Genomic DNA, 15,703 nt, shown 5'->3' with positions numbered 1-15,703 from the left:
CACAGCACCCTGGAGTACCCGGAGATCCTTTCAAGGGTGCTTGGGGTGCCATGCACTATTAGCACCGTTAGGTTTGCAAGCAGGATTCACAACAGAAACAGAGATTTCAAGTAGAAATCCATAGTTGCTTTCCCCCGGAGTTCTTCACAACAGCAAAGCTGCTCTTTTATTTTTCTGTAATCACAAAAAAGGGTGAAAATGAAGAGCTGGCATTTCCCAAGGGGTGCCTTGAGTTGGTCCAAGGCTAAAAAGCTTGACTGGCCTAAAGTTCCAGTGGCCTAAAGCTTGACTGAGGCCCAGGCTGGTCCCCCGGCAGGCAGAGGAGCTCTGCTCACCCCCAGGCCGCATGGCATTGGATAAGGTTTGGGAGGGGTGCGGAGGATCTTTAGAGGTGTCATAGGATGGGAAAGGGCCTCCTGGGCCATCAAGTTCAGTCCCCAGTGTTGAAAGGCACCAGGGAGTGAAAGAATTGTAGAAATGGTCTAACTTCAGCCCCTCGCACGCACCACAGGCACAAAGCACCCCATGAAGACAGGAGCAGCACCCCTGCTGTGTGCCCCAGGTAAGCAGCGGTGACAAGGCCACTGCTGCCGCCTGAGCCAAGTAGTTTGAATCATAGACAGTGAGGGTGGGAAGGGACCTCAGGAGGTCACATTTAGTCCAACCCCCTGCTCAAAGCAGGACCAGCCCCAGCTAGATCATCCCAGCCAAGGCTTTGTCTAGTTGGGTCTTAAAAACTGCGAAGGATGGAGAGTCCACCACTTCTCTGGGTAACCTGTTCCAGTGCTTTACTACCCTCCTCATGAGAAAGTGTTTCCTAATCTCTAACCTAAACCTCCCTTGCTGCAGCTTGAGCCTGTTGCTCCTTGTTCTGTCACCAGTCACCACTGAGAACAGCCCAGCTCCATCCTCTCTGTACCACCCTTCAAGGAGCTGAAGGCTGCTATTCAACCCCCTCTCAGTCTCCTCTTCTGCAGACTAAATAAGCCCAGTTCCCTCAGCCTCTCCTCACAAGTCATGAGCCCCAGACCCTGAAACATTTTCATTGCCCTCCTTTGGACTGTCTTCAATTTGTCCACATCCTTTCTATAGTGGGGTGCCCGTAACTGGACGCAGTACTCCAGATGTGGCCTCACCAGCCCCAGATAGAGGGTAATAATCACTTCCCTTGATCTGCTGGCAACGCTCCTACTAATGCAGCCCAGGATGCCGTTCACCGCCTTTGCAACAAAGGCACGCTGCTGGCTTATATTCAGCTTATTGCCCACTGTAACATTCAGGTGCTTTTGTGCAGAGCTGCTGCTTAGCTAGGTGGTCCCCACCTTGCACCAGTGCATGGGATTGTTCTGTCCTAAGTGCAGGACTTTGCACTTCTCCTTATTTAACTTCATGAGATTTCTTTCAGTTCAATCCTACAATTTGTCAAAGTCTCTCTGAATCCTAGCCCTACCCTCCAGCATATCTACTACTCCCTCCAGCTTGATATCACCTGCACACTTGCTGAGGGTGCTCTCCATTTCCATCGTCCGGGTCACTGATGAAGGCATTGAACAAACCCAGCTCCAGAACCAACCCCTACTTGATGCCAGCTGCCAACTAGACATCGAGCCATTGATTATTATCCTCTGAGACTGACCATCCAGCCAGTTTTCCATCCACCATACAGTCCATTCATCCAACCTGCACTTCTTTAGCTTGCTTGCGAAAATGTGGTGGGAGACCATATCAATTGCCTTGCTAAAATCTTTTGTTTATTCCAGGGCAAGGGAGATCAGACTAGATCATGGATAATGCCTCCTGCCTTTTGTCTGGGAAATATAGCCCTGACTGACAGGTGTAGCTCAAAACGCAGTCAGCTCTAGGGTCTGTATGTACCTGGGGGCACACCAGAGCACATGGGCCAGCACAGGGAAAATTCTTCTCCGATATCTAAGCGGGCTATATGGGTACTTGCTCTTCTGTGCTGCCCCTTGCACTGTGCTACTTCTCATAGCGAAGTGGCTTGGGGAGGTCAGTCATAGTGCAAGCCACTCTCCACAGCCCTGCAGGAACAGTGAGGCTGGGCTATCTGAGTCTGTGCCGGGGAGGTCTCAAGACAGGCTGGGGGGCTTTGGGATAGGGGATGAACACACACAACACTAGCTGGCGAAGCACTGAATGGGGAAACTGGAGTCTGGGACTGTTCAGACAGTGAAGAACATTAAGGGCATGTAGATGCCTTTCCCAGACAGAGGGTTGGGATGTCTCTGACCCTGCTGCAGAAGAGACGAGAGCGCTAAATGGGCAGGAGGACATTATAACCTGCAGCTGGCTCCTCTTGTGTTCCATGTTTTTAAGAAGAGCCAAAAGGCTTTGAGTATCAGGTGAAGAGAGGGGCAAATTCTTTGGTTGGCTGGTGATGACTTATTTCCATCAGTGTTGCCTCCAGGGCTCTGTGGAGAGCTAGATGCTCTATGGACCAGAGAGAAGTAGTCCCTGCCCCAAATAGTTAATTGTCTAAACAAATATATAGCAGGGAGGGAAACTGAGGCACAGAGCCATGGAGTGATTTGCAGCAGGCCACAGGCAGGGTCAGGAACAAAATCCCAGTTACTTGGGTCCCGTGACTATTTCATGACATCTAACCCCAACCCTGGGTATGTGAATGTGGGATTCGCAGCTTAGATTTGCTCTTTTCTAGTGGAACAGAGGATTTGCTGTTTGCTCTCCTGTGCCACTTATTTGAGCTTTGCCAAAGATACTGTTGCTTGGAGGTGTGCACTGCTAGGTCTTTTGGGATTGTGACTTTCAGGGCAAGCTGCAAGGCTTATATTGAGATGCGACTAGCACATTGATCCATTTATAAATGCACTGGAGAGGGGTGTTAGCTAGCACTGAGCCCAGGATGAAGATGCCCTGTGGTGTCTCTGCTCATTATGGTGCTGGGCACTCCACTTGTCTCATCTGGGGACAGAGAAGAGTCCCCCCACGGAGTCTATTGGAGGGGAGCTCTTCTCCAGTCGGCTTGGGCAGGGATGGTCTACATGCCCCCAGGTCCCCTGGTCCCGGCTGTTGGTGGGGCCTCCTTCATTCCTGCATGGCTAATTGCCCTGGCTTTCCTCCACAGTGACGCAGAAGAGACCCAGCGGAGAACGGGGAGCACGCCGTTGACTCACAGCCATGGAGGGCGGCATGCAGCTTCTCAACCGGGATGGCCACAGCATCTCCCACAACTCCAAGCGGCACTACCACGACGCCTTCGTGTGTATGAACCGCATGCGGCAGCGGGGCCTGCTCTGCGACATCGTGCTGCACGTGGGCACCAAGGAGATCAAGGCCCACAAGGTTGTGCTGGCATCCTGCAGCCCCTACTTCCACGCCATGTTTACAAGCAAGTATCAGCCTTGTGCACAGGCTCTCATGTCCCTCGGTCTCGCTTTAAATTTCTTCTTCCCTTTCCAGCCCATGAGCCTTCGCCCTTTCCCTCCTTGTGTTCCTGCCTTCTCCATGTCCAGACCCATCTTTCCCTGGTGGGGCCACAGACAACATCCCGTCCCAGCCAGCATCGGAAAATGTATATAAAGAGGCTTGAGAGCCCCTCAGAAGGTGTCTCCGAGGGCCCATGGGCTGCAGTCCCCTTTCATTTATGCTACAGAGACTGAGCAGTAGCTTGAGTGAGAGTGAGGTGACATGAGGTTCATGAGCTACCCTGGGAGACCTCACGTGGGCTTACCTAAATTTAAATTGATGGCACAGAAACAGGCAGGGGCAATGTCAAGTCTGATCGTAGATGCATTTGGAGGAGACTTTTGACAGGCTCAGCCCTGTTGAAAGGCAAGAGGGAGATGCCGTAAGGAAGTCGGGAGTGGTGGGTTACCTGTGTACAGGTAAGGGAAAAAAGACCTCCAGGATTCAGTACCCAGTGGGGGCTATAAACCAGCCGGGGAAGCTGCTGCCATCATGAACTCTGCTAGGAACGACTGGCTTGCTCCACGCTGAGACTCTCAGCCAGGCTTCATCAGCTTCTTGCATGTCATTGTAGATGAGATGAGTGAAAGCCGCCAGACCCACGTGACTCTGCACGACATTGACCCCCAGGCCCTGGAGCAGCTGGTGCAGTATGCCTACACAGCAGAGATCGTGGTGGGCGAAGGGAACGTGCAGGTAAGGCAGTGCCTTTCCCTTCCCAAGTGACCCCTCCATCCAGCTGCACTCACAGAGGACGAGTGCCTCCTTCTCTGGGACCTTCAGACCCTGGCACTACGGCAGCACCTGGCACCTGGTTCTGGCTAAGGGGGGTTTGGTTCCCACATGCCCACAGGCAAAGCTGTCCTTATAGCTGCAGGGAATGGCTTCCTATAGGGCTTTGCAGCAAGCAGGCCAAATCTGGGGGGAGTGCCAGCAGCTGCCCTGCCCTTCTCCAGGAGGCGCAGCTGCTCCCCCTTGTCAGGGCTGGCTACTTGGGCCCTCTCCAGCTGCTTAGCCTGGGACCAAGCCTGTCTTCCAGCCTCTTTCCCTCTGGGTTTGGACTTTATTTGCAAGGGTTAGAAGCATCTCTTACTTTGTTGTAACCCAGGAGAGCCAGACTAACAGAGCAGCTATGCTGGAAGCCAGATCAGCCTCAGCACCAGGGCTCTGGCTGGTCAGGGCAGGCCAGCGTCTGCATGTGCAACTCAGGGCAGACCAGGTCTCAGCTCAGAGGAGAGGGCAGCAGGGGTGGGGAGACTAACACAGGTCACGTCCACCCAAGCTGGATTCCCACACAGCCCTGCTCCCGCCTTTGCGTCCTTTCTGGGAGAGGAAGGGAGGGCAGCAGACCTGCACCCCCTGAAATGTTGTTGAATCCCAGCAGAACAGCCATTATTTTTGTCTCGTCCCCATTCAAAAAGCACATGGCCCTCTGAAACCTTGTCCCCCCGGAGCACAGCTGCGGGCTGAATCGGCATGGAGGTTTGGGGTGGGAGGGGAGGGAGCCCAGACTCCAGGAGCCTGCCACGGGGCCTCTCGCCTCAGGATGTCTCCTGGCCTGGAGCCTGTCCGTCTGGCTCCATGCAACTGAATCCCCCTGCTCCAGGTCTCCTAAGGTTTGAACAGCCCCTTTGCTGACAGCTGGCCAGGCAACGTGCTGCGGTTGTTGCTGGTTGGGCTGGCCTCACACGACCCTTCCTCTCCCACTCGCATTTTCAAGGGCTTCTGCTCAGGTGGCCCCAGTCTGACCCAGCAAAACCCCCCTCCAGGAGCACATGGTGGTGGGGATGCAGCGTGGCTTACACGGAGCAGGCAGCTGGGAGGAAGGGCCTAGATATTTTTCCTGGAAACCAAGAACATTTTGGAGCATGGGGAGAACCCCTGGCAGAGGCAGGATGGGGGGCTGAAATCACCTCCTGCCTGCACAGCACCCATTGGGCATGGCAGGAGTCCTTCCTTAGCCACGTTTGACTCCGAGGCCATTGTAAGGGAAGGGATTTGTGAGAAATGCAACCGCCCACATGCAGCTAAGAAGCCGCAGGAGATCTGGTGAGCTGCAGCCTTGCAATGAGACCCAGTAGGACCCTGGCTTTTGGCTGGACACTGTCCAAGTCTTAGCTCTGCTCTGCATCACTGCATCTCAGGCTGTCTTGCACAAGGGCATTGCCTGTCAGCTGGCCAAGAACGGAGTCATGTCGGCAAACCCTAGGCCCCTGCCTGGGTGGAGGGATGATAGGGTTGTCTCTGTGGAGAGCAGAGATAGGAGCAGTGGGTTTCTGGTCTGGTACCCCTCCATTTTTTTCCTCCTCCCTTGTCCGCTCGCAGACGCTCCTGCCCGCAGCCAGCCTCCTGCAGCTCAACGGGGTGCGGGATGCATGTTGCAAGTTCCTGCTGAGCCAGCTGGACCCCTCCAACTGCCTGGGCATCCGGGGCTTTGCCGACACACACTCCTGCAGCGATTTGCTCAAATCAGCCCACAAGTACGTCCTCCAGCACTTCGTGGAGGTGTCCAAGACAGAGGAGTTCATGCTGCTGCCGCTCAAGCAGGTAGGAGGAGGTCTTACCCACACCTTGAGCTGACCCCCCTGCACAGCCTCTGCTTCCACGCCTCCGCTGCACAGTCTCAGCTGCGGTCTGTATGGTTGTATCATGCTCTGTTCCCCGTGCTTTTGCCTGAGTGGGAGCTAGGTTTCCTTTTATGCTGGGCAAGTTTCCACCTCCACTCCACCCTCCTGTGGACCTTTTTGGATGAGCAATTGCCCGTGACTGCAGGAGACTGAATTCAGAGGTCCAGGAAATCCCTTCCCATCCTGTGTCCCACCAGGCTTGTTGCACTCCTCATAAGGCTCCCTCCTACCCTATTTCTGCAGTAGTGCAGGCTGGGGGCCGCTGGTGAGCTCACCCCACGTGCGGCTGCTGCCATCTCAGGCATTCGGGACTGCTCTGTGCACTTAGCTGTGATGTTTAATTCAAAGCTCAGCTTGTGTTTCCTGCAGCTTTTGACACAGTGCCAGCCTGGCCCCTGGCGTGACAGTCCCCGGGGAGCAGCATGTGGCGTGTTCAGGGTGGTCTTTTCTACCCTCTCTGCTGCACACAGAGCCAGCCCGGCCCCCCTAGCCCTATCTCAGGGTCCGGATGCCCCCCTATGCCTGGCAGCAGGAGGCCTGGGGGCAGCTGGGGGCTGCCTTCCCACCTGCTCCATCTCCATCGTCCCCAGCAGGTGAAGTCGGCTCATCTTTGCTGCGAGGCCCAGAGCAGCTGAGGTAGCTGCTTCCAGAGCATGAAATATTGAAGGGGGCGGCCGGCGCACGAGCCGGGCCTGTCTGTCTGATCTTGCTGAGCCTCGTCGGAAGTGACAGCCGCGGCAGCAGCTTTGGCGGGGGTGCAGGAAGGAGGGGGTGCCGGCGGGGGTTGGCGTCCGCGGGACTCTCTTTTCACAGCAGGGCTGTGAGCACGGGCGCTGCCAGGGAAGAGCGGGCCATCTGGTCCCTGCTGACGTAGCTCCCAAGCGGAAGGAGAGCTCCCGGTAGGGGTACCCCTCTCCCAAAGCGTGGGTCCTGTACGTGGCACAGGCAAGCCGGGGAAATGCACTGTCTGTCTTGCTGTCAGAGGAGGTAGGGTTGGTCCTAGGGGTTGGCAGCATTTCATGCCAGCTTTTCAGAGTCTTACATGAGTGTTTCCACAGGCCCGGCTCCCTACCGATGGAACCTCATTATGTCCCTATGGTGTCTCTTTTTGTAGCAGCACCCTCACCCGCTGCCTGCTCTTCAGCCTCTGCTGACTGGAGTATCCCACCAGGGAGGAGGCAGCAAAGGGCTCCCGCACCTAAGACTAATATTAAGGGGAGTCGGCTGCTAAAGGATTGCAACCTGAGTGGGGAGAGCAGGGAAAAGGGGTGGTTTGGAGAAAGCAGGCTCAGGCTGGCCTTGGAGGGTGCTGGCTGGTTAAAGGGCTGAGATGCTTGGACTCTGGTCCTGAGGCTTGCTTGAATGGGAGCTGGATGCAGCTAGGAAGAACAAAACCAGGTCTCTTGCTGGGGAGGAGGCCAAGAGGTTTGGGCAAAGTCCGCTGGGGCTTGTTCTCAGGCTGGAGGCTGCAGGGGTAGTCCCTGGAACAGCACAGCGGCCTTCTCTTGCCTTCGCCTCTTCCACTTCGCACTGTGCTAAGCTTTGAAGCAGCAGCCCCCGCAAAGGAAAGTAAAGCCAAGGATTTTCCTTGCAGCAGCAGGGCTCTGAGCCTCACAAGAGTCTCACCACTGCCTTGGGACAAAGCCAGTGGGAAGGGAGTGTGACTTCCACCTTGTGGGTCTCGTGCTCCTGTCACACTGGTGTGAATCAGGAGTGAGTCTCGTGTGATCCACAGCAGTGCAGCCAGGCCCTGTAACTCCCTACAACAGCATGCAACAGCACGTGCTACCTGCAGAGCAAGCCTGAACCAGGGATTCCCCTCTGGGGGCACTGGGGAGGCAGGTTGCTATCACCACTTTCCCCATTTTACTGATGGGGAAACTGAGGCAGGGGCTTTCAGCATGTGCAGCCCAGCAGCGTGTGTGTGTGTGTAAGGGTATGTCCCTATCACCTCAACTAGTGAGAGCTACACTGAGCTGCCTTCTCCATTCACCCCTGCAGGTGCTGGACCTTGTTTCTAGCGACAGCCTCAACGTGCCCTCAGAGGAAGAAGTGTACCGGGCTGTGCTCAGCTGGGTCAAACATGATGTGGACAGCAGGAGACAGCACGTTCCCAGGGTATGTGGATTGGCCTGGGGGCCTGGGCCGTCACAAGGATGGGGTACCATGGGGTGGTGGGGTGGGCCAGGCTCCGACTTGTTGGCTGGGCTGTTTTTATCAGCTCTGAGAAGCTTTGTTCTGGAGACGTGGGTTTGGCCAAAGCTAGAGCCCCCTTGGACTCCATGCTCACAAATTTCTGTTTACGAACTGCTGCCTGAAGTCCAGCTTGTAGGTGAGTGCAGGGCTCACATACCCCACCGGTAGGGTTGGAGTTCTGTTAGTGACCACCTCCCGCTGCTTGAGCCTCTTGCACTTGTGTGTGGATTTGAACCTCCTAGCAGTCCTGTGAGGTAGAGAGCCGTTATCACATGGGGAGCCGGACATGGGGCAGATTAAATGATGTGCCCCTGTCCATGCAGGAAATCTGTGGCAGAGGCAGGACTTAACTGCACCGTCCTGAGATCTAATCCAGTGTGTTACCCATTCAACAGCCTTCTTGCATGTTCGGAGGAAAGCAATACTGTATGTTGCATTCATCCCCTCTGGTGGGAGATCTCTAAATTCCCCCTGTTAGAAGAGGCTCAGAAACCTGCCTGCCCTGTCAGTGCCGCTACTCCCATCTCACAGATAGGGAGACTGAGGCGTGGAGGGTTATGACCTGCTCGAGGGCATAGGTTGAATTGGTAGCAGAGAGGGAGATGTGAGCAGAAGTGCTGGCCTTTCCTGTGGACTCCCTGCTCGAGAGGACTGGGCTTTCAGGTTTGTTCTCAAAAGCCAAACTTCTGGCAAATGTATCTGGAGCGGGGTTTCCCTTTATCTGGTCTCTGATCTCAGTACTTCAGTGTTGTGGAGCTGCTTACCCGCAGGCCTGCCACCTGCCTAAGGGAGAAGACAGCACAGCAATCACCAACCCCCCTCCTCGCCAGGGCTCTTCCCAGCCCGGCTCCAGACTGGGGCTGCAGGCTCTCAGCGAGCCCTGGGCCCCCTCTCGTGGATGTGAGCTGCATTGCAAACAAGGCTATGAGCATCTATTAATTAGGGGACATGGTATCCCTAAGTGCCCAGCTCCTGGGACCTGTCAGTTTGTTCTCATGGCTTCAGTACCAGGCCTGCAAGGAACTGAGCTGTGAGACTGCAGAGGAAGAAGGACGGGATGTTAATCCAGGATGCACATACCGCCTTGGGGCTCTGGGGCAGGATGTTTGCAGATGCACTAAGGTCTCTGCTGGGGGGGCGGCTGGAAGGCCAGTGGGAGATTCTTCTGTGACCCCTGTAACCAAACTCAGGCCCTGGCTTCGCTTCCAAGGTCCCACGGAGTAGCATACCCTTGCACATTGGGCATTGCTGGCAACTGCAAGAGCACTGGTGCCCAGTAACTCCCACGGCTCAGTTCTGACCCAGCAGTCCCCCTCTGAGACTTTCCACCTTTGCTGTCATACAGATGATCGCAGGCAGGTGGCCCTCCCCTTCTGAGCCACGTCCCAGTGGAGGGGAACATGGCTAAGGTCAAGCCAGCAGTCGGCTTCTTGCTGAAGGAGCCGTACTGGCACCTGGAACAGGGTGTGGGCACAGGTGGGCAATGGGGACTGGGATTTGGGAGCAGCTCTGAGTTGTGTGCCGTTGTCAGACCAGTGGAAGGCATCACTCCAGGCTCTGTAAAGGCAGGGAAAAGCTTGTATGAAGCCCACCCACCTGCCCTTCCAGTGGGAGGGGGAATAGAGGCAAGATGGGGGTCCCTGGACTCTTTGGTTTGGCAGGGAAGAGCCGGTGTGGAGCAAGGAAGGCATCAGGCCTCCGTCGCCTTCTCATTGCCTTCAGCTCCAGCTTAACCCTTCCCTCCCCACAGCTCATGAAGTGCGTCCGGCTGCCCCTGCTGAGCCGCGACTTCCTGATGAGCAACGTGGACACGGAGCTCCTGGTCCGGCACCATTCGGAGTGCAAGGACCTGTTGATCGAGGCCCTTAAGTACCACCTCATGCCGGAGCAGAGGGGGGTCCTCGGCAACAGCAGGACCAGGCCTCGGCGGTGCGAGGGGGCCAGCACGGTGCTCTTTGCTGTTGGTAAGGGACAGACATACTGGGTGGGGGGAGAAGGCGCTTGGGGGGTTTTTTTTGCATTGGGAGGGCAAGGTGCCACTAGGGCTACCGCTGGCATCTCTGAGGTGCAGTGTGCCTTATGAGTGGAGACCAGCCCAAAGCCTGGTACCATACACAGCTGGGCGGCTCCAGCCCACGTGAGTGGTGTCATTTGCTCCAACTCCCTTCCGGCCTTGAGAACAGGCAGCTGGAGGCCACCGACATGACAGATGTTCATGTTCAACAATGTCCATTGTTGGGACATTGGGCAGAGCCCCTGCATGGGCCTGTCCCCGCTCACGCTCTCTCACCTGCCCCCATGCACACTCTCCCACCATTCACTCCACTGGTGCTTCCTGCGTGCAGGTGGGGGGAGCCTTTTCGCCATCCACGGAGACTGCGAGGCCTATGACACGCGGACAGACCGGTGGCACATGGTGGCCTCCATGTCCACCCGGAGGGCCAGGGTGGGCGTCGCTGCAATCGGAAACAAGCTGTACGCCGTGGGCGGGTAAGGTCCTGTCCACGCTGCCCATGATGGACCCTGAGCTGGGGCTGAGTGGGAGCCCGGGCACAGGGATGTCACAAAAGAGAGGCTGAGCTGGAGGAACTTAGGGCGAGGGGACATCTGTGGTTAAACTTGGCTGTGGAGGGGTGGGGTGGGAGATTTGTGAGGGGCTGGGAACTTCTTGCCACTGCCTTGCCAGTTCAGCGACAGCCCAGCGGAGCTGCCCCATTCTACCAGCTGCCCACTGCAGCAAGTTTGCTGGGTCTCTGCCCTGCGGTGGCTTGGGCTCTCATGGGTGCCAGCCCTTAGCAGCCTCAGTAGAGCAGCCAGTAGTTTGCTGAACAGAAGTTGCCGTGGCCCGGCATGGCATGTCACCTTATGCCATGACTAGATCAGAAGTGTGTTGGTTGGCAAAGTGGCTCCGGCTGTGCCCGCGCTGGGGATGTGGGCAGCACAGACCGCCCCAGGAGCTGGGCCTACTGTTACTGTGGCTCTGCCTGGGTCTGGAACAAGGGCAAGAGCCAGGCTGCATCTGGCATGGGCACTGCCCTAAGGCCACGCAGCGCCCGGTCTGAAAGTTGTAGCAGGAACCAAGGCCCTCAGCCCCGTCCCTTAGGTGCCAGTTTAGTGCTTCGTAGGACCCCAGGCTCCAGATGCTCTCTGTCTCCCTGCAGCTATGATGGGACCTCGGACTTGGCCACCGTGGAGTCATACGACCCAGTGACTAACTCCTGGCAGCCGGAGGTGTCCATGGGCACCCGGCGGAGCTGCCTGGGTGTGGCAGCACTGCACGGGCTCCTGTACGCCGCAGGGGGTTACGACGGGGCCTCCTGTCTGAACAGGTAGCGGGGTTTGGTGGCATATGCTCTTTCCCTTGCTGTGGCCTTGTGCCTGGGCTGCAGAGACACCCCTCAGCCAGTCCCCAAAACCTGGTGCATCCTCAGTACAAGCCTCCTCAAGATGGTGTTTGCAGCCAGGATGGGTTGGGACAAAACAGGGCTGGCCGGTGGGGTTGCTGGAACCCACCATTCCCAGGGGAGATCCTAATCCTGCCCCAACTGTGTTCCCAGCCTGCCATGGAGAAGCAGTGTTTGCTTCAGGTCCTACACGTTGCCATGTGCCATCTAGTACCGTTTACCTAGCTGCACACTGAAGCTCCTCACAGCCTCGTCTGCTCTTGGCTAGCGCCGAGAGGCTGCAGTAGTCAGCATGTGTGTAGCCGAATGGATGGAGCTACACTGCTTCTGGCTCGGGAAGCAGCTGGTGTGATGTGTGAGGACACCACTGTCTGGCACCATGAGTGTGCAATGTAGACGTGTCCCTTGTGCCCTCTGCCAGTTCTGCCCCCTAACCTCTTACCCACTCTCCCCACTCTTACCCTGCCTCTCTCCTCGGGAGACCATGATTTTGAACCTCGATGTCAGGAAATAGATGTTCCTCAGTTCCCTGTTCCTCAGTCATTTATGCCCCACAGCCACTCTTTGCCCCTTGCTCCAGGCCCTCTGGCTCCTCCGATAGCTGCTGAGAAGGCACCGCAGCAAAGGCTTTTCCTTGGGCTTCCCCAGATTAAACCTGTCTGTTCTCTGTCCCTGCCTGCTGCAGCGCAGAGAGGTACGATCCCCTTACTGGCACCTGGACATCAATTGCTGCCATGAGCACAAGGAGGAGATATGTTCGGGTGGCGACGTTAGGTAGGTCACTCTTGCAAGGGAACCTCTTTCCCCTCTGGGAAGCTTGGGTGCATGGTTAAAGCATTAGGCTTGGTCTTGGGAGACAGGGGTCCAAGTGGCAGCTCTGCCATAAACTCCCTATATGACCTTGTCCAAGTCACTTATTCTCCCCTGACCTTCACTGTGCTGTGGCAGGAAAGCATTAACTTTATCAGTCTTTCTAAAGACACCATCTCCGTTGGCCTTGCGAGTTCAGACCGTTCCCTCTTGAGGCTTCCAGCTCACCCTTGTTCTAGGGCTGCTGGTTCCCAGTTCCCTCAAGCCAGGGAGCTCCAGAAGCCCCCCTGCAGCTGCCATCCAGCCTCACCTCCCAGGCTTTACCTGCCCTAATCCCTGTACTCTGTCCTTTCCTTCTGGGAGCAGACCTCTCCCCACCCAGCCCATCTAGTTTTCACCCAGGGAGTCCCCGACTGATTGCTGCCTGGGCAGCTCTCCCTGCAGGCTGTCTTGCCTTGCTCTCCACCCTAGACTGCTCTAACAGCTCTCCCATGTGCTGGGCAAGATGCTCAAGGATACAAGCAGCAATTCCCCTCCCTCCTGCCTTTATCCTCTGGCTTTAGCCCTCCTTGCAGATGCCCCATGCTCACTGGGAGGCTCCTTTGCCTCCCTCCACCCTGTGCTCTCAGCCTGGTGCTGCCTTTTAGCTCTCTCCCCTTCAGTGCCCTGCTTCTCCTGCCTCATCTGCTAAAACTACAGCTGAATAGAGGCCATGGGGAGCACCCCCAGTGCCTGTCACAATGAGGGCAGGGGCTGCAGGGCACGCGAGCTCCCAGGCGGCTCTCTCGGCTCGGTAGAGACATTGCCTGATGAATGTTTAATGACGCGCCGCACCAGCTGAGGTCTCTGCGTCGTGAGCTGCTCCGTGAGCTAATCCTCCCCGGAGGGCTTTGCCCCATGATGCGGGTTTGTGCATTGGTTGCTCTGCCGCGGCCCTGCCCGTCCTGCCTGGATGCTTTGCTGGCCCGGAGGGAGCCGTGGGCGGAGGTCTGGAACGGGGGCCTGGCACAGGGTGACTCTGTGCGTGACTCTTTTTGCAGATGGCAATCTCTACGCTGTCGGGGGCTATGACAGTTCAGCCCACTTGGCAACGGTGGAAAAGTACGAGCCTCAGGTAAACGAGAGAGTGTGCCTGTGCGGATGCATGGTTTGCCCCTTCCTCTCCCTTGCTCCTCCAGACAGGACTTGTCAAAAAGGCTTGTAGGAAGCTGAATGCAAAAACCACAATGAGGAATAATCAAAATGACTAAAACCCTCTGAAACCTAAGTGGCCAAAGTCCTTTCAAGAGCATTTCCAAGCCAGCTGAGGCATCTATTGCCCTGTTGAGGAGCAATTTAAACAAATATCTGGCAAGATTGTGTCCTGGCTCTGTGTTTAACTTCTGTATGTTTCTGCTATATGCAGAGAGACCTCCTAGAAAGGGCAGCTGTGAAGTGCTGCCCCTCTCCAGTTATTTTGATGGCTGCATGCCGGCGATCCCAAGAAAACAGCTCTGGTGGCTAGTACAAAGCGGGTCAGAGACAAGGCTCTGAAAGGAAAGCCTCCCAGAGCCTTTGAGGGGCAGGCTGCAGTGCTGCCTCCATACTGCAGATCTAGAAATAGATGCACGGCCAAACTGGACACATTTACACGTGCAGTTAATCTGACTAAATAGACTGCAGCTCAGTTTGAGCCAAAGTAAATGAATCCCGACATCACTGTCTACATGTGTATTTAAGCACAGTAATTTCCTGTGGTGTGGGATAGTACCTGTGTCTGACCGGACTATCCTACACTGGAGTAAATGAATGTACTGCACACTAATTGTGGCACACATGTAGCTGGTGGTACTTTACTGCGCATTAAGTTAGTCCAGTGCTCAGTAAAGCACACGTGTAGACGCACCCACAGGGACTGCCTTGAATTTGAACAGGCTCTCAACACGGAAACCGCGACAGGCCTGTTGTTCCTGGGGGCAGCGCCCAGAACCTGCCAGCAGAGGGTGCCTCCGAGGTGTGAACGCTGCCTCTTCTCACCTTGTTTACTTTAAATGTATATATTTTTAATTAAACCAGTTTTGTTGCAAATGAGAGGCTCTGAGCGCAGGTTTGGTGGGTTGTGTGCTGGCAATGAAGAGACACCCAGATGAAAGTTAACGAAGGAGAAGTAATTGCTGCATCAAGTGGTCTCAGGATGGCACTGAACTGGACACAAAGCTAGTTCCAATATAACCCCCCACCCCCTGCAACTCCCTCTCTTGTCCTGAGCGCCTCTGCATCCCCAAGAAAGCCTTTCCACAGCCACTGCCACTTTCCCCTGTGGCTGATCAGAGCAGGCGGGAGGCTGTGAGCTGTTTTGATCTCTATTGCAATCCAGTTTGTGTGTTCAGGGCGAGGCCTGCGTAAGGGAATTGAGATCCCGTCAGTCTAATTAGCACCCCGGAGGCACCTGAACTTGCTTTGACTGCCCAGGACCCTATCTCCTCCGAGACCCCTGCTGCAGGTGGATGGTGGGTCTCGCAGGGACCCTCTTGGTCAGCTGGTGTGTGGTGTGCCCTGGTTGTGGAGCAGACATGACACGATCTGCGACAAGGCTGTGGTGCTGCCCCTGAATGGCTGGGGTAGGTGGATAACTTGCTGGCAGGAGTGCCTGGGATGCCGCCTTCATGGGCACTACCCCTCCCTCCCCTAGATCAACACATGGACCCCGATTGCCAACATGTTGAGTCGCCGGAGCAGCGCGGGTGTGGCTGTGCTTGAGGGGATGCTCTATGTGGCCGGCGGCAATGACGGGACCAGCTGCCTTAACTCTGTGGAGCGCTACAACCCGAAGACCAACACCTGGGAGAGCGTGGCACCCATGAACATCCGGAGGTAGGAAACCACCGTTGGATTTGGTGCGGGCTGGGGTGCCAGTATCAGTTCACTCAGGCTGTTCGTTGGTTGGCTGCTAGGACCAGGGGTGCACAGCCCCCAGGAAGGGTCCTTATGGCTTGGCTTTGCAAGATCCATGGCCCACTGGAGCACTTTACTTTCCAGCTGGTGCTGTGCAGCGGGGAACACGCCTAGCTTTGCCAATGGAGCAGGCAGGCAGCTGGGGCTACAGCTAGCAGTCACTGAGCGGTTGTGTGGCGGTGGTGGGAGGTGACAGCTACCCGCTGGGAGAGGTGTGCAGATGTTCTGCAGCCCAGGTAATCCTAGGCTGGCATCGGTGCCTCCTGAGTTCCCCCAGGGCAAGGG

General features: G+C 56.2%; 1 protein-coding gene across 2 annotated transcripts in view; it reads left to right on the top strand.

Moving 5' to 3' along the window:
* KLHL17 (kelch like family member 17) overlaps positions 1–15,703 on the top strand; it is a 34,531-nt gene that overhangs the window by 14,658 nt on the left and 4,170 nt on the right. For both annotated transcript variants that reach the window (XM_090023502.1, XM_090023500.1), the window contains exons 2-11: positions 3,107–3,370; positions 4,022–4,143; positions 5,773–5,994; positions 8,076–8,192; positions 10,021–10,234; positions 10,616–10,760; positions 11,432–11,599; positions 12,360–12,448; positions 13,525–13,598; positions 15,156–15,337. In XM_090023502.1, the coding sequence (XP_089879628.1) occupies positions 3,160–3,370; positions 4,022–4,143; positions 5,773–5,994; positions 8,076–8,192; positions 10,021–10,234; positions 10,616–10,760; positions 11,432–11,599; positions 12,360–12,448; positions 13,525–13,598; positions 15,156–15,337 (1,544 nt within the window). In that variant the 5' untranslated portion in view covers positions 3,107–3,159. The remainder of the gene's footprint in view (positions 1–3,106; positions 3,371–4,021; positions 4,144–5,772; positions 5,995–8,075; positions 8,193–10,020; positions 10,235–10,615; positions 10,761–11,431; positions 11,600–12,359; positions 12,449–13,524; positions 13,599–15,155; positions 15,338–15,703) is intronic.

Source organism: Crocodylus siamensis, chromosome 12, assembly GCF_052110815.1.
Source record: "Crocodylus siamensis isolate JL-2025a chromosome 12, ASM5211081v1, whole genome shotgun sequence".
Lineage (NCBI taxonomy): Eukaryota > Metazoa > Chordata > Crocodylia > Crocodylidae > Crocodylus > Crocodylus siamensis.
Note: the sequence above shows the minus strand (reverse complement) of the source record. Positions and strands in the feature narration are given on the sequence as shown.